We start from the raw sequence: 13,497 nt of genomic DNA on the forward strand, positions 1-13,497 counted from the left end.
TGAAGTTATTTACATAAAGTTATTGGCAAATAAAAATAGAAAATGACATCATAGTCATGTCTGGCAAATTTCCAACATATATTATCAACTACTATTCTATACAAAGAAAGATAACTCCAATTGAAAATTAATTGCTATTGCACAATATTGTGCAATTTAATAGATATTTCTTGCTATTGTGCAATACTGTGCAATTGAAAATTTCTTGCTATTGCACAATACTTGATATGGAATCCTGATTTGGACCAACTTGAAAACTGGGCCCATAATCAAAAATCAAAGTACATATTTAGATAAAGCATATCAAATAAGCCCAAGAATTTAATTTTTGTTAAAATCAAACTTAGTTTAATTTTGGACCCTTTGGACCTTAATGTAGACCAATTTGAAAACTGGACCAAAAATTAAGAATCTACATACACAGTTAGATTTGGCATATCAAAGAACCCATTTATTCAATTTTTGATGAAATCAAACAAAGTTTAATTTTGGACCCCCATTTGGACCAACTTGAAAACTAGGCCAATAATTAAAAATCTAAGTACATTTTTAAATTCAGCATATCAAAGAACCCCAAGGATTCAATTTTTGTTAAAATCAAACTAAGTTTAATTTTGGACCCTTTGGATCTTAATGTAGACCAATTTGAAAACGGGACCAAAATTTAAGAATCTACATACATAGTTAGATTCGGCATATCAAAGAACCCCAATTATTCAATTTTTGATGAAATCACACAAAGTTCAATTTTGGACCCTTTGGGCCCCTTATTCCTAAACTGTAAGGACCAAAACTTCCAAAATCAAACCCAACCTTCCTTTTATGGTCATAAACCTTGTGTTTAAATTTCATAGATTTCTATTTACTTATACTAAAGTTATGGTGCAAAAACCAAAAATAATGCTTATTTGGGCCCCTTTTTGGCCCCTAGTTCATAAACTGTTGTGACCTCAACTCCAAAAATCAATCCCAACCTTCCTTTTGTGGTCATAAACCTTGTGTTAAAATTTCATTGATTTCTATTTACTTAAACTAAAGTTATTGTGCGAAAACCAAGAATAATGCTTATTTGGGCCCTTTTTTGGCCCCTAATTCCTAAACTGTTGGAACCAAAACTCCCAAAATCAATCCCAACCTTTCTTTTGTGGTCATAAACCTTATGTCAAAATTTCATAGATTTCTATTTACTTAAACTAAAGTTATAGTGCGAAAACCAAGAAAATGCTTATTTGGGCCCTTTTTGGCCCCCAATTCCTAAAATGTTGGGACTAAAACTCCCAAAATCAATCCCAACCTTCCTTTAGTGGTCATAAACCTTGTCTTAAAATTTCATAGATTTCTATTCACTTTTACTAAAGTTAGAGTGCGAAAACTAAAAGTATTCGGACGACGACGACGACGCCGCCGACGCCGATGACGACGCAGACGACGACGCCAACGTGATAGCAATATACGACGAAAAATTTTTCAAATTTTGCGGTCGTATAAAAACTTATCACTGACCAAGTAACCATGAAATTGAGATCACGGTCTGACAGATGAAACCTACCAGACTGATATGTTATTCTTACAACCATTCCATTCACCACATATAGTTTAACTAATGCTTATAGTGTCTAAGAAACAAACCTAATCATGTAAATCTAACCCTGATCATAGATATAATAGTCATTGGAATTAACCTCTCTTTCCAGGGTCATATCTTCAAAGGACAAGCCAACAAATATTGAGAACTTGCACACATACACAATAGGTATAAAAGTAAATAAAACATTTTCTAAGAAATTTATTTATCATAATCTATTCTCCATTATGATGGACTGTGAACTAAACATAAATAAATGATATATCAATTATTGAAACACTGAAAAAATGCACCATTAATACTATATAGTTATTAAAACCATGTTTCTTTACATTTTTGTGAAATTAACAATGTTTTCATAATGTAAAAAATATCCTATATGTCCATTTTCAAGTTCTAAGATCCTTTATCCATTTTTTTAAAGATTTTGCCAAGCAATCCCAATATTATTTACCTCCCTTACATTTTCATTATTTACCTCCCTTACATTTTCATTATTTGAAAAAAAAAATTATAATCCTTGCTGATGAATTGTTTCATCATTTTAATGCTGACTTGTCTCAACACATTTTCTCTTAAAAATAGATTCACTTATTTTCCAACCATATTAAAATAGTTAAATAAGGTTCCTAAAAGATTGAAGATGTAAAAAAAAAGGTGTATTATGCTTTCTTCATTTTTCGATTATTTTAATGAAATCTATATACATGTACTTTCTTGCAAGAAATGTTAAAATTAAGAAAACACTTGTTATTTTTTATATCTATGGTAAACATCCTATATTTTCTGATTCTAGGAGGTTGTTTTTTTCGTCTACATTGCACAGGTTTTACAGACAAATTATATGTATGTATCCAAACACAATATCTTTTTTAAAAGATTTTTCATGTAATAATGATTAATATATCCAACAGAAAAATGGACTTTGATATATTGAAACAGCAACTTCAATGTACAAAAATGTAGTTTCTGAACATTCTCTTAAATGAAGTAAGAAAAATTTTGAGCAATGATTAAATTTCAAGAATGTGTATACCATACTTTATGATTCAACATTATGTCTTCGAAAATAATTTCATTTATTTACAGCAGAAAAAAAACAGTTTGATGTCTTTATACAGTATTTTGTAAATTACAGCTGTTTAAAATCAAGGTTAATTAGAAGTGATCAATTTCTTGACTGACTGTCTGAAATTATCTGTGCAACTGTAAACATCATTAAAATGAGTTTCAAAATGTATGATTTAAAAAAAAAATAACCCTGTAAGTTGCATTGGAACTGAAACACCGGCATTGTATCTTAAGATTTGCAGACCTCAATTTCTTTTTGATGGTTGCAAATATACCTTTACTGGATCCAATTACATGTCTCCAATAAACTAAATTTGTAACAATCAAATTGCAAATTGATGCCCCCGAAATCTTTACATACAATACTGTTATCTCATTATAGTACAATGTTTTAATTAGACTATGAATATAAAGACATTCTTAGTCAGTTGTAAATGATAAAATTATATATGCCACATTTTCTGAGGCGAATATATACAAAGTTAATTATTATTTCTTAGTTGAAGGAGTGCAGAACAAATACATTTAGCCAAGACATAATTTATACATAACAAATCATGCATATACTTATAAACACTATAAAACAACTGTTTCAATCTTTACAATATTAAATAAAACTTAAATAAGAAAGATGAAAATAAAATATTAAAGCCATTCAAAACAAGTTACCCGTTGACTTGTGAACAATTCTTTGGTATAACACTACCAGCCTTAAGGTTTGCTTAGCTCTGTACAAATTGTCTAAAAATTGCAGAACAGTAATATTTGTAAGGTAAAATAAGTTAAAAAAAACTACTGACTAGGTATTTATTGAAAAGTATGTGGACAGGAAGGGTTTCTTAAAATTTAATGTAGTGATATGTAAATAACACATATCTAAGAGGGCGATAGAGTTGATTGTTACCCCTAGAAAACATTGTCAACTTAGGCTTAGCTATGGGATAAAGTAAACTATATCCCTTATATTAGCCAATCAAAATCCGGTATTTTAACTTGAAGTATAATAAAAGACAATGTACAATGTATGATCTAACAATTGATTGTCAAAATATAAACACAATGTTATCAATATGTAACAATGTTATTTTATATGTAACAATGTTATTAATATGTAACAATGTTATTAATCTGTAACAATGTTTTTAATCTGTAACAATGTTATCAATATATAACAATATTATTAACTATCCCATGTAGAATATTTCTGTTAACCTCTGGTGTTTGGTATTATTGTAAGTGGATACAAATATCTTTCCAGTTTCATGTTTTTAACATCAAAGCAAGTGTATGCAAGTGTAAACTATAAGACATATTTTTTTTCTCTCAAAACAACTCATAGATATAAACTGAAGAAAAACAGAAGTTATAACATATATATATACTTAATATTGTTGGAGCATATATGACCATATATAAAACACAAAACACTTGAACACTCATAAATAATTAAACAAAATTACAACAAACAGACAATAAACTGTTGAGTATTATTATTCTTTAAAAAATCCCTGATTTGAATGATAACAGTGAAAATAATGTCATGTTAGGTGTTAAAATTACTTCTGAGAGTAAAAGTTCTGTAACATTTCACCTTAAACAAATACTCAGACTAAAACATGTATGTAATTATGATTTTTTTTTTATTTCCAATGATTCATATAATTGACCTAAACGTCTTTTAAAACAGCATTATCTCCCTTTAATAAACACTGTAATACAGTTTAATTATCTCCCTTTAACACACATTGTAAACTGTGAATACTGTATTATTTGAATATTATAGGGTTATTGCACGAATATTGAGAATATTGTCCGGAGTAGAATTTTATATTGCACGAGCTTGCGAGTGCAATATATGTTCTACGAGGGACAATATTCCCCAATATTCATGCAATAACCCTTTTATTGTAATTGTAAAGCAATATAATATTTGAAAGTAAAAATTGGTTTAAGCTAAGATTTTTTCGTTGATGACGTCATGAATTTTGAAGATTTATTGCACTGTTGCAATATAAGAATTTATTGCACGCTAACTTTTGGTTACTTTTTGTGGGAAACATTATATTGCTATGCCATAAAATGAATTATTAAATTATGTTATGTTTTCCAGATATTTCAGTGCATCTTCACTGAATATAAATAAAGCACTATTCCTTTAGTTTGAAATAAAACTTATATCCTAATATAGAACAAATAGCATGAATAGGCAAGATTGATTTAGATAACAATGAACAATTACTGAAAGTTTGATGAAAATCTTACAAGGATCTACCCCCTTCCCTATAATTTTGGGATTATGTCCATATTTTTCCATTCATTCATTTGCTTTCTATTAATTCAGTTTCTATGATACAAATTTACTGAAACATAGTTGGTGCTAGTGGTGTTTTTAATATCATATTTTTTTTGGGATCAATTTTGATGGTCTATAAAAAAAAATCTACATGTAAATGTGAAATTGACAATAAATCAGTAGTTATTATTTACATTACAAATGTATTCTACTCTTGTTGTAATCATCTTGTTTTTAAATAAGAATGTTATTATCATTTTTCTGAATGCCAAGACAAATATGACATTTATGTTTATGAAGCCAATCAAATAAACAGATATAAAACACTGTATTCCTTGCAGTGTTAAGAATATACAGGCATATAAATATACCAGCAGTCCAGGATGCTATCAACCTGTTTCATTGCAATACATTGGATCATACAATGTAATTAGGAGCAACAAATACAAATAACTATAATATGTTCTCATCCTCTTTGTATTGCCTATTAACATTCCAGTTACTATTCCACTTTGTAACAACACACTATATTTATCATGTGTGTATTGTCGAATTGGTCTGCACCGTTTGTTAGGAAGTCTTATGAAGTTTACACATTCATATAAATAAATATACTTATAGAGTTGTATACTTCTTGCACATATAGTGTCTTCACAGTTTATACAAACATATAAAAAAGTATTCTTCTTGCACATCAAGTGTCTTTAAGTATACTTTAGAAATATTTATTGCACTTTGGTCATTGTTTAATATCTAAGTCCATCTTGATATTTGTGTTATATCTTTGAACTATCAATAACAACAATGCTATAAATGTATTTTAAAGTCTACATGATTATGTTTATTAATCCTTAGGTCTTCAATTTCCATGGCAAAATTTCTTCAAAGTATTCCTCATTAAATGTTTGTTACCATGGAAATCTCTCCTATAGTCAAACATTTGTGTGTTTATAACCATCATCCTCATATCGATTACAACATAATGCCACAACAATAGCCACAACTCCAATTAACAGCACCCCTCCTGCCACTGAGCCTACAATTATATATATAGTCCATACATCTATATCTTTGTCGGCAGACTTTCTCTGATCTGCATTTTCACGGTCCTGTGTTTTGCCGGTAAAATCCACATCACTGTAATCGATTGTTTCATCCATTTTGTTTTCTCCGTAGGGAACCATCTGATCGTTTTCTGATGTTGGATTAAAGGGTTCTGGTACAATTCCATGATCATATGGATCATTAGGATCGATACGGCCTGTCCTATCAAACCAACTGTCTGGGCTTGGTGTATTGGTGTCCACATAGTTTTTATCTGAAATAATAAGAAATATATATCTTTACATTTGATGTCTAAACAAGTGACATCCTTACAATGGTGTTGTCTCAATATCTCAATAGCACAGATTACAATCCTGGCAAAGAAAAAATAGATAAATTAGGAAGCAAATTTGCAGATTTAGCATTGTTACACTGATATTTTTTGTAATTGTGTATATTTACATTTGTATACAATTCTGAGGCCAAATAAAAATATATGTGTGGTTCCAGTAACCCGACCGACCCTAGTTAAAACCCCCCGACCCTAGAACTTTTTTTTCATTTCTTAAAAATAAATTTTCAAACGATCAAATTTTGAGGATTGTGAATTAAAATAATTAAATTCATAGATTTCTGTCATCTGAATTTCCATCACAAGTATCTGTTATGGCTAAAATGCAAGAATTCATAACAGAATGCAACAAAATTAACTAAAAACGTATCATGGCTGTTTATTTTACAACCACACACATGTAAAAATGTCTGACTTCCGGTTGGGGCGTGTATAATAAGGGAAACAATTTCGGTAAACACACGATTCTTTTCCAGATTTTGACATTAAAAAAAAAATTTAAAAAAAAAAAAAAAAAATTGCCGACCTACCGACCCTATTTTGTAAAAATCTGTAACTGGAACCACACATATATTTTTATTTGGCCTGATAGTATGTTCTCAAATTCATTTATTACAATTGTTTATTGCACATTATTGCTTCTATTGAAAAATACAAAATTGTGGTGATTTATGTTTGTTTTGAGGTTTTTCTTTCTAACAACTTTTAATCCAAATATGTTAATAAATAAATAATACAATTTGTTTTTAATAGTATAGCTAAAGAGATAAAAGGGAAACAACTCTAATTCAGTTTTCCCCCAAACACAATATCTTTCAGGCATTAATTTCTTAAAAGAATGTGAACAGGGATGCATTTTCGACCCTTTTACACCCATAATTCCAATATTTCATCAAAAGTTACTATTCTTTCAACATTTAATTTGGTGACTTAAAGCCCATCCTAAAGATGCTGTCCATTCCTTCTTGCAGTAATAATATCTATAACTGCAATTAAGTATTTTAAAGAGCTTGAGAAAATGTACAGAAACTTGTCTATTATTAAAGAACCAAAAGTTGACCTCTAGATGTGGACTGGTATTTATTGATATTTGGTTACAATGTATACACCATCTCTTTTTATTCAAACATATACTTATATTATTGTATTCTTTTTTCTTTTATTAGAGATGGTTACTGGTATAAACACAAATTTTAAATTAGGTTTTTATTCCAGAGATGGAAGAAGAATTGACTGGTTTTATTTTTACATCATTCAATTACCATAAATCTCAGGTTGCATATATGATGTATCTTCTCTATTTTTCTTCTTATTCTTTTTCTTCTTCTTTCTATCTTTCTTATTTTTCTTCTTTTTATCTTTCTTTTTCTTTTTCTTCTTATCTTTTTTGCGTTGTTTATCTTCTTGATTATCAAAGTCATCGACAGCATCCCAGTCTGGTGTTGATTCTGGCCAGAACAGTGCTTTCATTGTTGTCGTTGTTGCTGTTGTAGTGGTCGTAGTCGGAGTTGTCGTAGTAGTCGGTGTGGTTGTCGTAGTCGTAGGAGTTGTTGTTGTGGTAGTCGGTGTAGTAGTAGTAGTTGGTGGAGGAGTCGTTGTAGTAGAAGTAGTCGTAGTAGTAGTTGTAGGTGTAGGTATGACTGTCAACCATACATCCACTTGTTTCAAACCAAAATAATTACCAACAAAACAAACATAATGTCCAGCATCTTTCATGGTAACAGTGCGTATAACTAACATCTCTTTATTTTCTAAAATCTGCAATTGAAGGTGTCAGTTTTATTTTATAAATCTTCCATATGTAACCATTAGTGTATTTAAGTGGTAATATATTTGAGTAATTAACTTAAACATTTATTTTTTTTACATAGTCCCTTTAATTTTCTAAATGAATTGACAGGCCTTTTGTGAAAATAAGCCTTTATTAAACAAATTTATTGATAACTTTCCATCAAACAAAATATAATATTTACATAATGATACACAACAATCATTATGAATTATGTAATAATGTTATCAGTATCTCACATATGTGGTAGAAATTGACAAAACTTCTGTACACCTATATGTAACATTTAGGCATTATAATTAAATCTACAACTGTAACATTGTAAGATAACTTACATCTGACGTTTTACCAATACTTGTCTGTAATCCAGTTTGATTCCTTTTCACCCATTTAATTGTGGCCTCAGGATCATTCAAAGGTCGGCAAGTAAATATAGCATCATCACCTTCATTAACAGTCTGATTTTGAGGTTCTTCTACTTCTAAAGGCCATGTCAGTTCTTAAAATAGAAACAATTTAACTTTAGCTTATGATAAGACTATATAGTTAGTTAGAAGGCTAAAGAAGGACTTGTCACCTTGTTAAATATTTTCTTTCATACCAATATTGCTGATGAAGATTGGTAGATTGCAGTAGCACTTAATGCCTTCAGGTTTTCAGAATCTGGTAAAGACAGGTGTTAATGAAATTCAAAACCTCTGAACAATATGATTTTACATCTTTTTAAGATTTTTTATTTGCAAGTACAATTCAATATTTTTTTTTCAGTTTTTGAAATCTTTACATGTATCTCTTTTCCCTGGGATTTACAAATGAAAATACTCCACATTGTTCTTTCTATATAATGTATTCAATCATACTTTCACAATTTTCTAGTATTTTAATTTCCTGTTTAGTTCTTGATGTGTTTTTTCTTGTTTTTTTTTCATGTTTTGGTAAATTATTTTTTTAATGCAATCAAGTATACTTATATTTTAATTTCTCACCTACTTCTGGGTCCATGAAACATTGATAGCATGTATGTTATGTTAAAGGTTTACATTAAAAGGAACAAGAATGTGTTCATAGTGCACCGATGCCCACTCGCACTATCGTTTTCTATGTTCACTGAACTGTGAAATTGGGGTCAACACTCTAATTTGGCATTAAAATTAGAAAGATCATATTATAGGGAACATGTGTACTAAAGTTAAGTTTTTCTGTTTTCTAAAAATGGTAAAAAAAGAAAAAAAACGTTGGTATGTGACTACATTTGATAAATACTTTTCAACATAATAATTCTAATCGGTAGTTGATAAATTGACAAAGAATACAGAACCATTTACTGTACAAGTACTTACTTATGACTGTTACATAAAATGTAAAATTGAGACTGCCGTGGACATTCCTCACTATACATTGGTAATCTCCCTTATCATCAACCTGGGCGTCTCTGATTATCAGTGAGTAACGGTGCAGCTTTGTCTAAAAGAAAGAATTGTGTCCTGTGAAGAAACCTATAACACTACAAAGCAGATGTCGTTTATATAGAACCTGTTGGAAAAATAACATTTGGAAAAATAACATTATGTACAAATAAATGGGGAATGTGTCCAGCTTGCAAATTATATAAAGTTATAAAGGGGCATAACTGAAGAAATGTAAGAATGAAGCTACCTAAAATTGTACATGGTTTTAGATTTGTGGTGATAAGTATTGCATATAAAATTCAAAATATTTGGTTGAGGCCAACTTCAGTAACAGAACAGACACAAAATTCAGCAATTTTACCATTTTTAAACATACATTTAGAACTGTAAAAGTGACACCTCCAAAATTCAAACTTGATCTGTATCTTGTGATAATAAGCATTTTGTACAAGTTTCACAACATTTGGTGGAAGCAAACTAAATAAAAACTAAAAATTCAGCAATTTTTCCATTTGAAAAGGGTCATAACTCCCAGTGATATTGTTTGCCTTAAATTAGTGGAGAATAAAGGCTTTTTCCCCTGGAGAAAAATCCCAATTTGAAAAAAAAATGGCTTAAAATAATTCCCAAAAAGACAACTTTTTCCCGAACAGTGCAGTCTCAGTAGTAATTGTGCAAGAATACTAACTGAAAAACGTTCATTTAAACATTTTTTATACCTAAAATGACTATATGTACAGATTTGAGGGTCTATTTATGTATAATCACTGACAAAAAGGGGTCTTATTTCAAAGTAGGGGTTGACAGTGACTCTTGAAAAGTTTCAGTCAAATTTGTGGATTATTTTAAATTTCCCAATTTGATGAAAATGACGCATAATTTCCCAATAAAAAAGGGTAGAGGTAGTTTTGAAAAAAGCCAACAATATCACTGACTCCAAAAAGGTTATAATGACGCCACCAAAATTCAAACTTGATCTGTGTTTTTTGGTAATAAGCATTGTGTATAAGTTTCATAACATTTGGCTGGAGCACACTAAAGTAAGAGAACAGAAACAACTTTGGGGTGCACAGACATATGGAGGGATGGACAAATGTACTGATGTACAGTAACAAACGGACATGGGTAAAGCTTAATGCTTGCTCCGCCATACATGAGTCAAAGTGTATTTTTGCTATATTTCAATGTATAATTTCTTATTTGAAATGAATATTCTATACCAGTACTTAGTTTGTATAGCTGACGAGTACTCAGTAAGGTACGTCATGCAGTAGTATAGTTTTTTTTAATCTGAATAAAAAGACCGAGATCTTTAACATGCGTTACCAAAGTAAGTGTGGTCTGTACATTACATTGATATTCAGAGTTGACATATTTGCCTCATATAGCACATTTAGTTCCTGTATTTTATCTTTATCTGTTTTGCTACTAGATACCTTCTTATGAGCTTTTTTCCTAATATAATAATATTACTTAAATTGAATCAATATAATTTTATATAAAAGCTTTTATATATAACCTAATCTGTAGATACCGCCTCATGTTGATGGTATATGATGACACTAATTGAATGAATTATTCCTGACAGTTCATGATAGCAATTCTCTCAGAACAGCAGAGTACCACACCAAAAACACGATTACATACTAAAACCAAATAAACACACCTACATCTTCTGCACTTAAAATTCCAAAATATTGTAATCAAATGTTAAATGCACTGCAAGTGAGAAGGTTAGAGTTATTGTATTAAAACACTTCACTGTTTTACAAACTTAGAACCATAACCCATTATTCACACTGAGATAGGAATATGGAAGTGATCTAGAAATCTTCCTCATTATTCAGTTTAAGAATTCAATTAACCTTCAAATTATGGTATCTGATATATTCTATCAACTTACAAAAAGTTCTTAAAAGCTACAACAAACCAATATCTTAACAACTTATTTTGCATTGACCCAAAAAGAAGCCAACAATATGTAAAATATGACACCCATTCCAAAACCCATTCAAATTGGGGCCAGAAGGATTTATGCCAATTATTCATTTTCATCTGTAGCTATGCATGCTTATTTGTTATTTGGCTTTAGATTAGCACAATAGCTTCTTTGTTTTGAGTTGTGAATGTCTGTCTGGACTTGTAATACAAGTACATGTATTCTTCAGAAACATTTTTTTATCCTTTAAATAATACCTTTGGTCTTTTTGTACCATCAAAAACTCTTCCATCTTTATACCATGTAATGTCTGGTTTAGGACTGCCATTCACACCACAAGTTAATTTAACATCATTTCCTTCGTTCTTGGTTACTATGGAATCACGCTGTGCTGGTCTGGATTTTGGTTTCCAACTTGGTGATGAATCTGAAAAATAAAATCATTATTTCTTCACAGAGTTTAAATTTTCAGTTTGTGTTTTTAAAGAAAAAATGTGCCAACAGCCAATAGCAGATTTCTCCTAATTAAATAAGTGGAGACAAATAAGGGCATTGTAAGATTTTGTTAAGATAGTCCTAGTACTAATATAAACAAGGGATGCAAGGTTGACACAACAGGTTGTATGTTGTTTGTGTATCCAGGTCTGAGCAAGTGTTGTTTATCTATAGTGTCCTGTGAAAGGTTGACATGTAGTTTGTGTATAATGTTTTAGTTTGAGCAAGTATTGTTTGTGTGTCGTACACTTTGTTTTTGTCCCTTATCTGGTTTGAGGAAGTGTTGTTTGTTTTATTGTTTTATTATTTTGTATGGAGTGCTAATTCAGAGTTGTTGTTCTATTCTGTTCTGAGTAAGTATTGTTTGTTTACTGTTTTGTTTGTATTTGTTCTTTTTGTGTATTCTGTTCTTGTCAGAGAAAGTGTTGTCTGCTTACTACTGTTTTTTTATTTTTTTTATCATTCTTTTTCTGAGCAATTAATGGGCAAGGATGATTGTTTGATATTTTTGTTTTCTTTTTATGGTATCATACAAGACAGTGGTGTGTGAATGCTTTTTTATTATAAGTTTTTGTTTTATTCTGGTCTGCTCAAGTGTTTTGGATAATAGTTTTTTTTTTCTTGATCTGTTCTGATCTGAGCAAGTGTCGTTTGTTAAATGTATAGTTTTTTTTAATGTTTTTGTTGTTCTGTTCTGTTCTGAGCAAGTGTTGTTTGTTTACTGTTGGTTTATTTAAATTGTGTTGCTTTGACCTGTTCTGAGCAGGCTTTGGTTGTTAACTGTTTTTTTTTTTAATTGTGATGCTCTGTTCTGTTCTAAGAAAGTGTTGTTTGTTTACACTGTCGTTTTTTATGAGTTTGTGTGTTCTGTTCTCAGCAAGTGTTGTTTTGCTGTTTTCTGTGGTGGTTTATATATCTATAGTTGTATGTGGTAAGTTGTGTCAGCGAGGTATTGTTATCTATCATAAAGTGTATAAACATCTAAATACATGTACAATTAACTTATAAAACATGTAATTATATATCTTAAAGGAAAAAGCTGCATTCAAAATCGATGCTTCCTCTTTTTTCCTTTAATTCAAAGAGTAAATGTTTTACTAAGATATTGTGTAATTAAATATTTCTTTTACTTCCAACAAAGATCTCCAGCAAAATTCAATAGAATAATCTGTATTTCTCCACAGTTATCTGTGCGTTCCGTATTTAAACATTTCTATTTCCAGGATATGCAAAGGGTAAAAACATCAAAAGGAAACAAAGGTAAAAGAAATCTTAAATCAATATACTGATGAAAATGAAAGATGTAAGAAGCGGATTGAGGCAAAATTATTAACTGAAGTGCTTAAGCGATATAATGACACTCTTTTGCAGCTGTAAATATAGAACTTTTAGCAGAATCAACATGAAGCACACAATAGCAATATTTCAAACTGCAGCCCCCATGTACAAATCTTGCATATATAATTGCCAAACATATTCAACATTTAGATAAATCATAACAATTACCTCAGAGTTATTCC

The 13,497-nt window shown here is 30.0% G+C and overlaps 1 protein-coding gene across 5 annotated transcripts in view; it reads right to left on the reverse strand.

The window, feature by feature from the left end:
• Positions 1 to 1,769: 1,769 nt before the first annotated feature.
• The window catches only part of LOC143064410 (uncharacterized), a 58,946-nt gene continuing 47,218 nt past the window's right edge, over positions 1,770 to 13,497 (reverse strand). For all 5 annotated transcript variants that reach the window (XM_076237223.1, XM_076237219.1, XM_076237220.1 and 2 more), the window contains 5 exons: positions 11,740 to 11,909; positions 9,475 to 9,598; positions 8,470 to 8,633; positions 7,608 to 8,103; positions 1,770 to 6,267 (listed from right to left, as the gene is read on the reverse strand). In XM_076237223.1, the coding sequence (XP_076093338.1) occupies positions 5,882 to 6,267; positions 7,608 to 8,103; positions 8,470 to 8,633; positions 9,475 to 9,598; positions 11,740 to 11,909 (1,340 nt within the window). In that variant the 3' untranslated portion in view covers positions 1,770 to 5,881. The remainder of the gene's footprint in view (positions 6,268 to 7,607; positions 8,104 to 8,469; positions 8,634 to 9,474; positions 9,599 to 11,739; positions 11,910 to 13,497) is intronic.

The sequence above is a fragment of the Mytilus galloprovincialis genome, chromosome 2 (assembly GCF_965363235.1).
Source record: "Mytilus galloprovincialis chromosome 2, xbMytGall1.hap1.1, whole genome shotgun sequence".
In the NCBI taxonomy this organism is placed as follows: domain Eukaryota; kingdom Metazoa; phylum Mollusca; class Bivalvia; order Mytilida; family Mytilidae; genus Mytilus; species Mytilus galloprovincialis.